The following is a 12,269-nucleotide window of genomic DNA, read 5'->3' on the forward strand; positions in this document are numbered from 1 at the left end:
CTTCCCCTGTTTTGCTTGGGCGCTCGAGCCTTCACGCGAAAGCAGTGGTGGCTGTCGTTCAGTGTGACTTGACATCATGGCACAGCTCATTCGCTCATCGTGCTGCTAAACTACACTTGTAGCATTGCCTATGATTGCATTGCCTACCGTTGCCTTTGTGGAGCGACCGGTCATTCCAAATGCTAAGTAACCAGCACAACCTTCGAGGAGAACGAGGCGAGCTGGATTTTCAGCATTGCTCTCATGAATCATAGTTCGATTGAACGTCACCAATATAGCTTTCGGCTCACACTTGGTGCCTTGATGGATGGAAAATGCAAATAGCAGGGAGCATGATGCCGAGCAGCTAGCCTCAGCAAGCCAACCTCCTACGATGCTGCACTACGACATTCTCTCTAGAGCCAATCTGTGCAACGAATCTTCATGCGTAAGCCCTACACAGTTTTTGGATATATTCAAACACTGTATGGTGCACGGTAGGTTTTAGTGGCACCTTTGTCGAACACTTTCCATTCCACTTGCTCAGAAGATAAAAATTATTGTTTTCCGATCACGCGGTGAGGGCCTATTTCCCATGAGCCTTTTTCTTAATATTTTTATGACACTGCTTCAAGATGATCACAAGATGCTCCCTCTTAGATCTTTTGCTGAATTTGAGCCCGAATCATCCCGGCTGAGTAGAACTTTCGTGAGTCAGAGCTCGAGTGAGCCCGGCTGAGCAGTATTTTCGCAAGTCCGAGTGAACCCGGCTGAGTAGAATTTTGACGAGTCTCAGTCCGAGTGAGCCCAGCCGAGTATAGATCTGGTGAGTTTGAATCTAAATGAGCCTGACTGAGTATAGTTCTGATGAGTCTGAGTGATCCGGGCTTAGTAGAATGTCGGCGAGTCTTAGTCCGAGTGAGCTCTGTTTATTTTGCCAAGCTGTAGTCAAATGCACGTTTTGACCATAGGTATGACACTAGACAATCAGTGTTCTAAACTAAGCTCGAGGGTCGAGCAAATGGTTTATTTGAAATTGTAAAAAATGGAAGGTGAGAGAAAGGTGGTAGCCTTTTGAGTGTCAGGGTGTGGGAAGGCGGATAATTTTTTTCATATGTTAGGACGACAGCGGGGGAGGGCGGTCGAACTTTTCAACGTGAGGATGAGGTGAGGACGGTACTTCCGTTGTGAGGATGAGGGAGGGAAAAAAATGAGGGCATTTGCCCATCTCTGGTCTCACTGGTGCTACTATATTCACTCCAATTCGAGTTACGCAGTATGTTATTCTGCAGATTTTTCAGTACAATACGTTTCTCGTCACTAGCATCGGTAAGAGAAACATATTTTATGATACGCACCAGCACTTGTTACATCAGTCTAGTGCGCGACGTTTTAATTTCTAGTCGCGTAGCCACAGTTGTAACATCGATGAATCAGTGCAATCACATAGTTAACTCCTTGCAAGCAGACAACAGTAACACTGTACTTACAACAACTTGGAAGTGAATACTAAACATGAAGCGACGAAAATGGGCTTCGGAACAAAGGCCGATAAGCTCACCTGAGAGGTTAAAAGAAAGAACAGCGCAGCTCGCCTCCTGCCGGTAGGCTTTCGGATGCATTTGGGCGCCTCTGTGTATTACCATCTTGCCCGATTCACTTCACAATTAAAGGGAACGCATCAAGGGCCGCAAGTCGGGTGGGTGCTTGTCAAACGAATCCGGGGTAGTTCTGAACTTAGTGTCACACATTACTTCCCCCCTCTTCTTTGGCTTCTGGATTGGATTGGCGCGGCTCGCTACGTGCTTGCGCGCGCTTTTCCGAGCGCAGATTGGTGTGCGCCTGGTTTCTGCACTAGGCTGTTATGCGATCGCTTTTTTGAGCGCAGATTGATGTGAGCCTGGTTTCTGCACTAGGCTTTTGCACGATCGCCTGCTTTTTGCACTTGGCTTTCAAAAGGCGAAGTGAGCGTCGCTTACTGCGGAAGTGCAGCGCCGCGGGCCTACCGTGTATGGAGGCGCGCAGCAATGCCGGGAAACATTCATACAAAAGCAAAGGGTCAGAAAAAGTGCGCTTTATTTTCCGTTACTTTGTCACACTGGGTAGCGCCGTGCGATCGCTTCTAATAGACGCAGAAACGAGTCCTTGCAGCGCATGTGCCCATTAATCGATGCCCACCATAGCCATATCAGGTGCGACTCGAGGAGCTGTGGAGTCACCCTGTAGCCGGAAGAGACGAGGTGGCGCTTCACCTTCTGCCAGTAGCTTTCGATTTTTTGGGTGTGAGCGCCCGTGATTGGGTCTACAAAGTTCATGCTGTGGTTAACAGCCTCCCATTGCAAATTCAGTCTTGCTCCGTTAGCCCCCACTAAGTTCGGGATGCAGTTGTATGCGGCCCATTCATCACTGTGGATGGTGGTTCCCGGTTCCACGTTGGCTGCAATAATGGGGCCTAGCGTCGCCGCGTCTCGTCGGTCGACCTTGAATAGTCGGAGCTCCCCGGTGGTCACGCAGATCATGCCGAATACCCACGGTCCACGATCTGCAATGCCACCGTAATTTTGGCGGCTCGGCGGAACGTTGTCGCCCGTCATCAGGCGGCCTCGATTGTATTTTCGCTTGCCGCGAAGGAGGCATTCATCAATTTGCACAATCCTCCCGGGGCCACCGAGTGGGGGTCGCGCCAGCAGCTCGTCCCGCACGACCTCACGAGCGTAGTTCCTCCAGTCGGCGATGACATGGTCCGACAGATGAAGCAAGTCGCCGGTCATCTCCTTCATGAGCCACGTGCCTATGTTTTTGCTCACGCAGTACGTGAGCCAAATCACTTGCCGCCTGGAGACGTGGACGTTCGGGCGGCCGAGGCGGTCCGTGTTGGCGAAGTAACTTCCCTCACCTCTCTGCCCGTGCAGTGCAGCGGTACCGTGTAACTGCGACAGCTGCTTTCGGCACCTGTTGCACCGGAAGGCAGCCCGGCGTCCATTCTGAGTCTTCCTATACAATGTGACGACTTCGCCTTCGCAGGTTGGTTGGTCCGGGTTGAACGCCAGGTCCTTGCAGGTGCCCCAGTACTCTGACGACGCCACTCGACCTGGTCTGGAGTTGGGGCGCGGTGGGCGGACAGCGCTTGAAGCCGGAGCAAGCCGAAGCGATCGTACGAACTCTTCCTCCGCAGCTGCATCGCTGATAATTTGACAGATGGTGACAATATTGGGGTCAATTCTCGTGGCGGCCATGACAACGAGTGCAGCGAGAGACGCGGCTCGTCTTTTGTAGCCCCGGGATCCGTTACAGCAGAACCCTCTGTTAAGGACGGCTCACCCAGGAACGTTGAGGTAGCGTGGACCTGGCGGTCTGGAGCTTCAGGAACAGGCAGGGGCCCAGGCGCAGATGCGAGACGACATATTTTCAAGCTTCTTCGATCACGCAGAGCGACACGCAGTCTAGCTTGCTCAAACGTTGAAGCTCGTTGGCGGGGGCGTGTTTTATATAGCCTGGAACGCCCTCGCTCAGGAGAAGGAGAGAGGGCGAACGCTCTCCACACTTGCGGCCCCCGCTCGGTACACAGGAGAAAGCTCAACGGATTTTTTAACCGCGCTTGGGCCAGCACAGGCAAAGGCACTGACATGCACACACGCACACACACACACGCGCGCACCGTCGTGTACCCTGCCGAGGAGGAGGAGAAGGAACGAAAGCACACACGAAGCTTAACGTTCGCGCTGGCTGAGAGGAAAGAGTACTGGCGAGCCTATGTAGACATCGGGACGTGGCGAGCGCGTGGGGAAGGAGATCGAGAATGCGCGCACAAAGGCTAACGGCTCTTCGCCGTTGCGGATTTTCAACGAATGTTGGCAGCTCTGCGAATTTAAAACGCATGGGCTTTCGTCGTGGTTTTAGCAGCGCGACGCAATTGTGCACTACACAGGCCATTCGTAACACCTGTGGTGCGCGCATGGCTTCAGCACAAGGGCAGCGTAACGAACTTCCGTGGAAAGCTCTGATATGAAACCTGAATAAATATACATTATAACGTATGAGAATTATTAGAAATAACGATTTTTAACGTCGAAGACATGGAAAACTTCTGTTCCGATGTCCGCGACATCAGCCGCTCCTTGGAGCCGTTCTTGTTCTGCTCTAACATGTTCTTGGACCTCCTGGATGTTCATATATGTAATATCATAAGAACACAGGAAACGTGATTCTCAAATTTTACTAGCTGAAAGCAACTAAATAAACTGCGCTTGTCTTGCAGAACGCGTGCATGGGGATTTGGAAAGCCCCTTGTCGGCTCAAAGCTTGTCGACTCAGAGCTGAAGCCATGCGCGCACCACAGGTGTTACGAATGGCCTGTGTAGTGCACAATTGCGTCGCGCTGCTAAAACCACGACGAAAGCCCATGCGTTTTAAATTCGCAGAGCTGCCAACATTCGTTGAAAATCCGCAACGGCGAAGAGCCGTTAGCCTTTGTGCGCGCATTCTCGTCTCCTTCCCCACGCGCTCGCCACGTCCCGATGTCTACATAGGCTCGCCAGTACTCTTTCCTCTCAGCCAGCGCGAACGTTAAGCTTCGTGTGTGCTTTCGTTCCTTCTCCTCCTCCTCGGCAGGGTACACGACGGTGCGCGCGTGTGTGTGTGTGCGTGTGTGCATGTCAGTGCCTTTGCCTGTGCTGGCCCAAGCGCGGTTAAAAAATCCGTTGAGCTTTCTCCTGTGTACCGAGCGGGGGCCGCAAGTGTGGAGAGCGTTCGCCCTCTCTCCTTCTCCTGAGCGAGGGCGTTCCAGGCTATATAAAACACGCCCCCGCCAACGAGCTTCAACGTTTGAGCAAGCTAGACTGCGTGTCGCTCTGCGTGATCGAAGAAGCTTGAAAATATGTCGTCTCGCATCTGCGCCTGGGCCCCTGCCTGTTCCTGAAGCTCCAGACCGCCAGGTCCACGCTACCTCAACGTTCCTGGGTGAGCCGTCCTTAACAGAGGGTTCTGCTGTAACGGATCCCGGGGCTACAAAAGACGAGCCGCGTCTCTCGCTGCACTCGTTGTCATGGCCGCCACGAGAATTGACCCCAATATTGTCACCATCTGTCAAATTATCAGCGATGCAGCTGCGGAGGAAGAGTTCGTACGATCGCTTCGGCTTGCTCCGGCTTCAAGCGCTGTCCGCCCACCGCGCCCCAACTCCAGACCAGGTCGAGTGGCGTCGTCAGAGTACTGGGGCACCTGCAAGGACCTGGCGTTCAACCCGGACCAACCAACCTGCGAAGGCGAAGTCGTCACATTGTATAGGAAGACTCAGAATGGACGCCGGGCTGCCTTCCGGTGCAACAGGTGCCGAAAGCAGCTGTCGCAGTTACACGGTACCGCTGCACTGCACGGGCAGAGAGGTGAGGGAAGTTACTTCGCCAACACGGACCGCCTCGGCCGCCCGAACGTCCACGTCTCCAGGCGGCAAGTGATTTGGCTCACGTACTGCGTGAGCAAAAACATAGGCACGTGGCTCATGAAGGAGATGACCGGCGACTTGCTTCATCTGTCGGACCATGTCATCGCCGACTGGAGGAACTACGCTCGTGAGGTCGTGCGGGACGAGCTGCTGGCGCGACCCCCACTCGGTGGCCCCGGGAGGATTGTGCAAATTGATGAATGCCTCCTTCGCGGCAAGCGAAAATACAATCGAGGCCGCCTGATGACGGGCGACAACGTTCCGCCGAGCCGCCAAAATTACGGTGGCATTGCAGATCGTGGACCGTGGGTATTCGGCATGATCTGCGTGACCACCGGGGAGCTCCGACTATTCAAGGTCGACCGACGAGACGCGGCGACGCTAGGCCCCATTATTGCAGCCAACGTGGAACCGGGAACCACCATCCACAGTGATGAATGGGCCGCATACAACTGCATCCCGAACTTAGTGGGGGCTAACGGAGCAAGACTGAATTTGCAATGGGAGGCTGTTAACCACAGCATGAACTTTGTAGACCCAATCACGGGCGCTCACACCCAAAAAATCGAAAGCTACTGGCAGAAGGTGAAGCGCCACCTCGTCTCTTCCGGCTACAGGGTGACTCCACAGCTCCTCGAGTCGCACCTGATATGGCTATGGTGGGCATCGATTAATGGGCACATGCGCTGCAAGGACTCGTTTCTGCGTCTATTAGAAGCGATCGCACGGCGCTACCCAGTGTGACAAAGTAACGGAAAATAAAGCGCACTTTTTCTGACCCTTTGCTTTTGTATGAATGTTTCCCGGCATTGCTGCGCGCCTCCATACACGGTAGGCCCGCGGCGCTGCACTTCCGCAGTAAGCGACGCTCACTTCGCCTTTTGAAAGCCAAGTGCAAAAAGCAGGCGATCGTGCAAAAGCCTAGTGCAGAAACCAGGCTCACATCAATCTGCGCTCAAAAAAGCGATCGCATAACAGCCTAGTGCAGAAACCAGGCGCACACCAATCTGCGCTCGGAAAAGCGCGCGCAAGCACGTAGCGAGCCGCGCCAATCCAATCCAGAAGCCAAAGAAGAGGGGGGAAGTAATGTGTGACACTAAGTTCAGAACTACCATCCGGTGATCTTGTTGATGTCGGCAAAGACGAAACCGACGAAACACTGTTGCAAGTGTTGCCAGCCGTCGAAATGACACGGCGCGGAGAGACATCCCCACCGTAATTTTCGGAAACTTTCTCTTGCTGTCGCCCTTAACACATCGCTTTCAGAATTATTCAAGAACAAACGTGCTCTGCTCTTCTGGCAAAAAAACCGCCAAGCATTTCATGGCGTCGCCTTTGGATCATTTTGGATCCGCAAACAGCCTTCTTGCGCTAGTTTCGGTTTTCGTTCAGCGCGTTGAAGAATATATATATATATATATATATATATATATATATATATATATATATATATATATATATATATATATATATATATAACTTTCTCTCACTCCCGTGAATAACTTCATGTATGAAAGAGTCACGAATTAGAGCATCAATCTTGAGATCACCCCTAACCTTGCTTTACGAAAAGCAATATTTGCTTGTCCGAATCATGTTACTTATAAAATATCTCCCGTCGGGCTTAAAGTCCCTACAGATATTTTTTTGCTGTAGGCGGGCTCTCTGGGTTCGCTCAAGCTCTGTTGTAGGCGTGCGTCTGAAGGTTCCCTAGCTCAAACTGTGAGAAAGAGGCAGGGGATTGAAGCTAAACGTGGTTAAAGAATAACCGTGCTGCTGCACTCTATCTCTATCGAGACCAGTTTGCGCTTAATGCAAGCTCTGTTACAGGATAATCTCGTGCACTTGAGGATGCTAGAATTCCTGCATTACATATATATCTTATTTCCTGTGTCTGTGTGCCGTTGTCCCCAACGGTGGACGTTGTAGAATTGGTGCCGATTCAGCCCCACAAATTCTAGGAAGATCATTCTCCGCTAGCTCTGGCATTTAGTTCCCGTCGTAGTGCACCTTGCGGATTGGGAAAGTCAATTGCATTGCCGATTTTTTGTCAGAAAGTCTTCCGATTTCCCACATACGGCTCCGACATTGATATAGAAAAATGCATTGGTTGTAATATTATTTATCTATTATTGTTACATTTCTAAGCGCGCAAAACCCTGTGTTCTGCACGCGAGTGTATAAATCGATGGCTGGACGGCATTCAGTCTCATCCTGAGGAGGCACGCTGGGCTAACATGGTGAAACAGGAGAGCGGGGTCGACCGTAAGGATAGGCTCAAAACATTTACGGCGTTTCTGCTTCAGCGAATGTTTGGAACTTCATTTATAATCGACGTTTTGAGTCCGTCCAGAGAACATACGACTTCGCGTTGCTGAGCTCTGCGTAGTGGCCAATCCTTTTTTGAGCTATTTATGGTCAGAACATTGAGCGGTAAATCCAAGTGTTGCTTTACACAGAATACCTAGCTATCGCGTAAATGTGTCAGATAGGTAGAAATGGAAAAGGAAAATCACAGTTACAACAATGATGTCCTACAAATATCCTGCAGACATCCTCTGCAATGAAATGGATGTCCCAGTGATGTGTCTTGCAGACGTCTATCACACGATAGTTTGGCCGCACTTTCCGTGTCCTGCGGACATCCCTTGCATGTCCACGGGATGTGGTTCATTAGGACATGCTGTGTACGTAAAGTTTACAGGCATATGCCAGGCCATTTTGAACAGCGTTTACTATTGCGCTAGTGCGCCCACGCATCAAGAACATGTACACTGCGCACTTATGTTATGCGCGTAGGCACGCGTGCGGAAGTGCAGCATATTCCTCATTCTTCTTAGCATTCCTCCAAGCGCAAGTGGCTTATTGAATTAATTGACGTTTTAAAAGTAAATTGCGTCAGAAAATTCGTAAAGTATGACATACACATAGGCTGCAGACATGATAGCTCCGGATTGTAATTCAAACATGCGAGGAAACATAATTCGGAAACCTAAAGACAAAGCCTCAAATTGGAGGACAAATATTTCCGTGTACGTCAAAAAGTATCCATGTGGAATAACCCTGGGACATCCTCGGTGGGATATCCGAAGCAGGTCCATGTGCGATATACTTGGGACATACGTGGTAAGATATCCAAAACTGGATATCCTATGGACGAAATGTTTTCGCTGGGATGCAATGTTTAGATTTCTTAGTCATTGCAGAAAATCACGAGAATAAAGGCGTGAGACACTGCATCCCAACCAGGACATAAAGCCAAAAGACCTCACCCCTACTATTCTGCAAAAATTGGCATTTGTTAGAGCAAAATGAGCATATATGCCAACAATGATTGGATAGGCAGGAACGAGAGCTTGTACAACTAACTACGAGTATTGGCTTAGTTTTATAAATAATTAATTTCTTATTCTCTATACATACATACATACATACATACATACATACATACATACTTACATACATACATACATACATACATACATACATACATACATACATACATACACACATACATACATACATACATACATACATACATACATACATACATACATACATACATACATACAAACGCACGTAAGTACGTACTTACATACAACGAGCAGCCATGTATGTATGAGAGCCCCCACTCAAATACGTGGGGACTTGAGCACTGATCACAACCGAATAAATATATCCCAGTGTTTCGTGACAAAACTGTTTTTTTAACCCACAAAGAAACTGATTTTATAATCCCTGCGCCCTTCTCTTTTTGCGGCTCGTTTGTCCAGAAATCCCTGTATTGAAGTCACGGCTGAATAGGTGCGTATTTGAACAGTTTCAATCAGAAGCCGTATTCCTGGTCACTCATTTAGAAGATATTACTGTTAGGGCACACTTAATTGGCTAGATGAGTGAACAGCTCCGGTCGCACTTGTGAGATGCCATGCTGGAAGTTACGTCCGGTTAAAGTGAAATTATCCCCAAGAGTGGCCGAACGGCGGGAATGCGGCCTCAGTTCACCTAACTCCTTTCAAACAACATGAGGCTCGTGAAGTGGTGACCCTCCCATTGACTACCTTTGGCATATAATGGGGTCTGAAACCAGCAAAGAGAGTCGCAATATCGTGACTCCGTTTTGACTTACTTTTATTTTTCTTAGATGGCGCGTTCTATGCATTGATAAAATGTCACTTGCAGACGCATATAACGCAATGTTGTCGGCATACACTTGTCCCTTATCGCACTATGGAAGTGAACTTAATTAAGCATTACATAAAAGAGAAGAAAGGAAAGAACCGTGGGGAACTCCCTTTGACTGATAATATTTTGCCGTTGAAAAACTACGTTCGCAGCAATAAAACCCTCTGTATATTAAAAAAAAATTATGTATCCTACTTGTAATATAACGAGGAAAACGCGTACTATTTGTGACATTGGGGAAAATGACATGGCTCTACACTGCCGTATGCTTTAGTTAAATTAAGGTTTACCAAGGTCACATACGGTCGCCTTTGTCGAGCAAGCTAAATCGACATGCGCGAAATATATTGAGTATCCAGGTCTAAATCCAATCAGGCATGGGCTCTTCAATGTATTATCAGTTAGAAACTTCATAATACCGGTGTATAATACACTTTCTATAAGTTTCAGGCCCCTAAAAGTTAATGCGATGAGTCTTATGTTATCCATATGCAGTCCCGCTCCGGGGATCGTATTCACAAAAACCTCTTACGTAAGAGAAAACTCCAGCCAATACTGACGCTGGACATATCATTGGCGAAAGCGATGAGAAAGAGAAACTATGAAAGAAAAGCTTTGGGAATTCAGCCCTTGGTTCCGCGCTGGCATCCACATGCTCCGATTCGTCCTTTTCTTCCTATTGACGTTTTTGCCCACCGCCGGGAAATCTGCTTCAGCACCACGTTTGGTGTGTTGCGATACCACGGGCCCGAGCACATAGACTGGACCCTCCCGCGTCTAGCCGTATGCGGCTTACCCGTGTCCGGGGAAAGGAAAATCCTGGGTATTGAGCCGATGCCGGGTGTACGCACAGGCCCCTCGGCGGAGGCAACACACCCTTTTGGCCTCTGCTTCACGTAGTTCGGCACCTCCGGACTAACCCAACCACAGGAAATTGGCAGTCGCCTTTTTCTGTCCCCCTCTTGAACCTTTATCTTTCTCTGGCACTATTCTCTTTCCTGTCTCCTGTTCACTTCCAAGTTTCTGGGCGGCCAGGGTTAACCATGTGGGCATGGCCTTCCTTGGTCATGGTCACGCGCGACATTGGACCATTCGCCCGTGCGACCCCTGGAGAAACACCCTTCCAGCCTTAGTTGTGGATCCCCGCCGGCGCGACGCGCGGCTCACGTTGCGCCGAGCGTACGAACAGTGCCCGAGGCCTCCCTCTCTCCTTCAGCATCCGAGGTAGATTCGGTGCTCTTGGCTGTTGGCCCACTTGGTCCCGCGTGCGTTTGGGTGGCGAACCTAGCTCGGAAGAGCGGCAGAGCGCACTCCCCGGGAGCTCTTATCCGCAGTCTGCGACTGCTGCCCTAGTGCCGTAACCCCCGTATTGTACGCGCATTTTGTGCATAACGGGAAATAAACCCGCATTCCACCACCAAAACCGTGGTGGAATGACGCATGTGCTGAAGCTCGTAGGAAAAAAAAACTGTGTCTGGTCTCCACTAAACAGATAACCAACTTTCGAAAATTTGTTATTTAAACCAAAGCGCAGTGAGGCTAGGAGGGAAAGACAGGTAGTAAAAAAGATCACCATAGGTGGGATATGTCAACTCTGTAAACAGTCGTACAAGAAGTAAAATAGTCAGGGAAAAATGAGAAAAATTGATGGTGTTCACAGAGAATTCAAACTCCCCATGTTCGACGATAAAACGCATCTTAAAGGACAAGCAGGCATACTTGGAGAGCACTTTGCTGGAATTTCTGATGATGCTCAGTATACTCTTGATTTTCTTAAGTTAAAAAAAAAAAGACTTCAAATATCACTGAATAGTAGTGAGCCGTAGAACTGTCCTTTTACAAAAAATGAACTCTTCGATGCGATCAATTTAGAAAAGAACCATTCATTGGGTTCGGACAACATAAACTATGAAATGTTGGGACACCCCTACACGCGCACACGTATAGCACAATCTTGCACCTCTTTTACAGGTTGTGGACGGAAGGCTATTTTCCGAAACCCTCGAAGAAGGCTAAAAACGGAAAGGAAAGCTGCGATCCGAACAGTTATCGTCCCATTGCTTTAACCAGCTGTTTGGTAAAAAATTTGAAAGAATGGTCAACAAACGGCTTGTGCACTTTCTCGAAAGTAGCGGGTTACTCGATCAATATCAATGTGGTTTTCGATCCAATCGCAGCATAATCGACCAATTAGTCAAGTTGGAGACGAAAATCCGTGAATCTTTCGTCCAACGGCAACAACACGTCTCCGTTTTCTTTTACTTATCAAAAGTATATGGTAAGACGTGGAGACATAGGATGTTAGTTGACTTAGGCACATATGAAATAAAAGGGCACATGTTGGGTATAACCAAAAGCTATCTGTAGAACCGAATGTCTCAGGTGATGTTTGGCGCAACTCTGTCTAGCTGTTTTATACCGAAAGAATTGAGGGCCACAAGGTGGAGTATTAAGTGCGGCACTATTTTTAATTAAGCTCAACACGATTACTACAGTTATTTCGTCTTCCCCACACGACGGATGAAATCCGTCTTTTTCGCGACAGACTGCGCATCACGTGACTACGCGTCACGGATTTGTGCCGTCCGCGAGTCGTCCGCGACCCCCACGGACGGAAAATGCCGAGCTATTTTTCGCATGTGGATTTTGGGAGTTGAATGCT

General features: G+C 49.2%; 2 protein-coding genes across 8 annotated transcripts in view; one reads left to right on the forward strand and one right to left on the reverse strand.

The window, feature by feature from the left end:
• LOC135914836 (uncharacterized) overlaps positions 1 to 4,460 on the reverse strand; it is a 126,746-nt gene extending 122,286 nt beyond the window's left edge. For all 7 annotated transcript variants that reach the window (XM_070529622.1, XM_070529621.1, XM_070529620.1 and 4 more), the window contains exon 1: positions 1,541 to 4,460. In XM_070529622.1, coding sequence (XP_070385723.1) covers positions 2,073 to 3,215 — 1,143 coding nt within the window. In that variant the 5' untranslated portion in view covers positions 3,216 to 4,460 and the 3' untranslated portion in view covers positions 1,541 to 2,072. The remainder of the gene's footprint in view (positions 1 to 1,540) is intronic.
• Positions 4,461 to 5,023: 563 nt separating this feature from the next.
• LOC135914823 (nose resistant to fluoxetine protein 6-like) overlaps positions 5,024 to 12,269 on the forward strand; it is a 97,515-nt gene continuing 90,269 nt past the window's right edge. The window contains exon 1 of the mRNA XM_065447749.2: positions 5,024 to 5,427. Coding sequence (XP_065303821.1) covers positions 5,024 to 5,427 — 404 coding nt within the window. The remainder of the gene's footprint in view (positions 5,428 to 12,269) is intronic.

Source organism: Dermacentor albipictus, unplaced genomic scaffold (genome assembly GCF_038994185.2).
Source record: "Dermacentor albipictus isolate Rhodes 1998 colony unplaced genomic scaffold, USDA_Dalb.pri_finalv2 scaffold_25, whole genome shotgun sequence".
In the NCBI taxonomy this organism is placed as follows: domain Eukaryota; kingdom Metazoa; phylum Arthropoda; class Arachnida; order Ixodida; family Ixodidae; genus Dermacentor; species Dermacentor albipictus.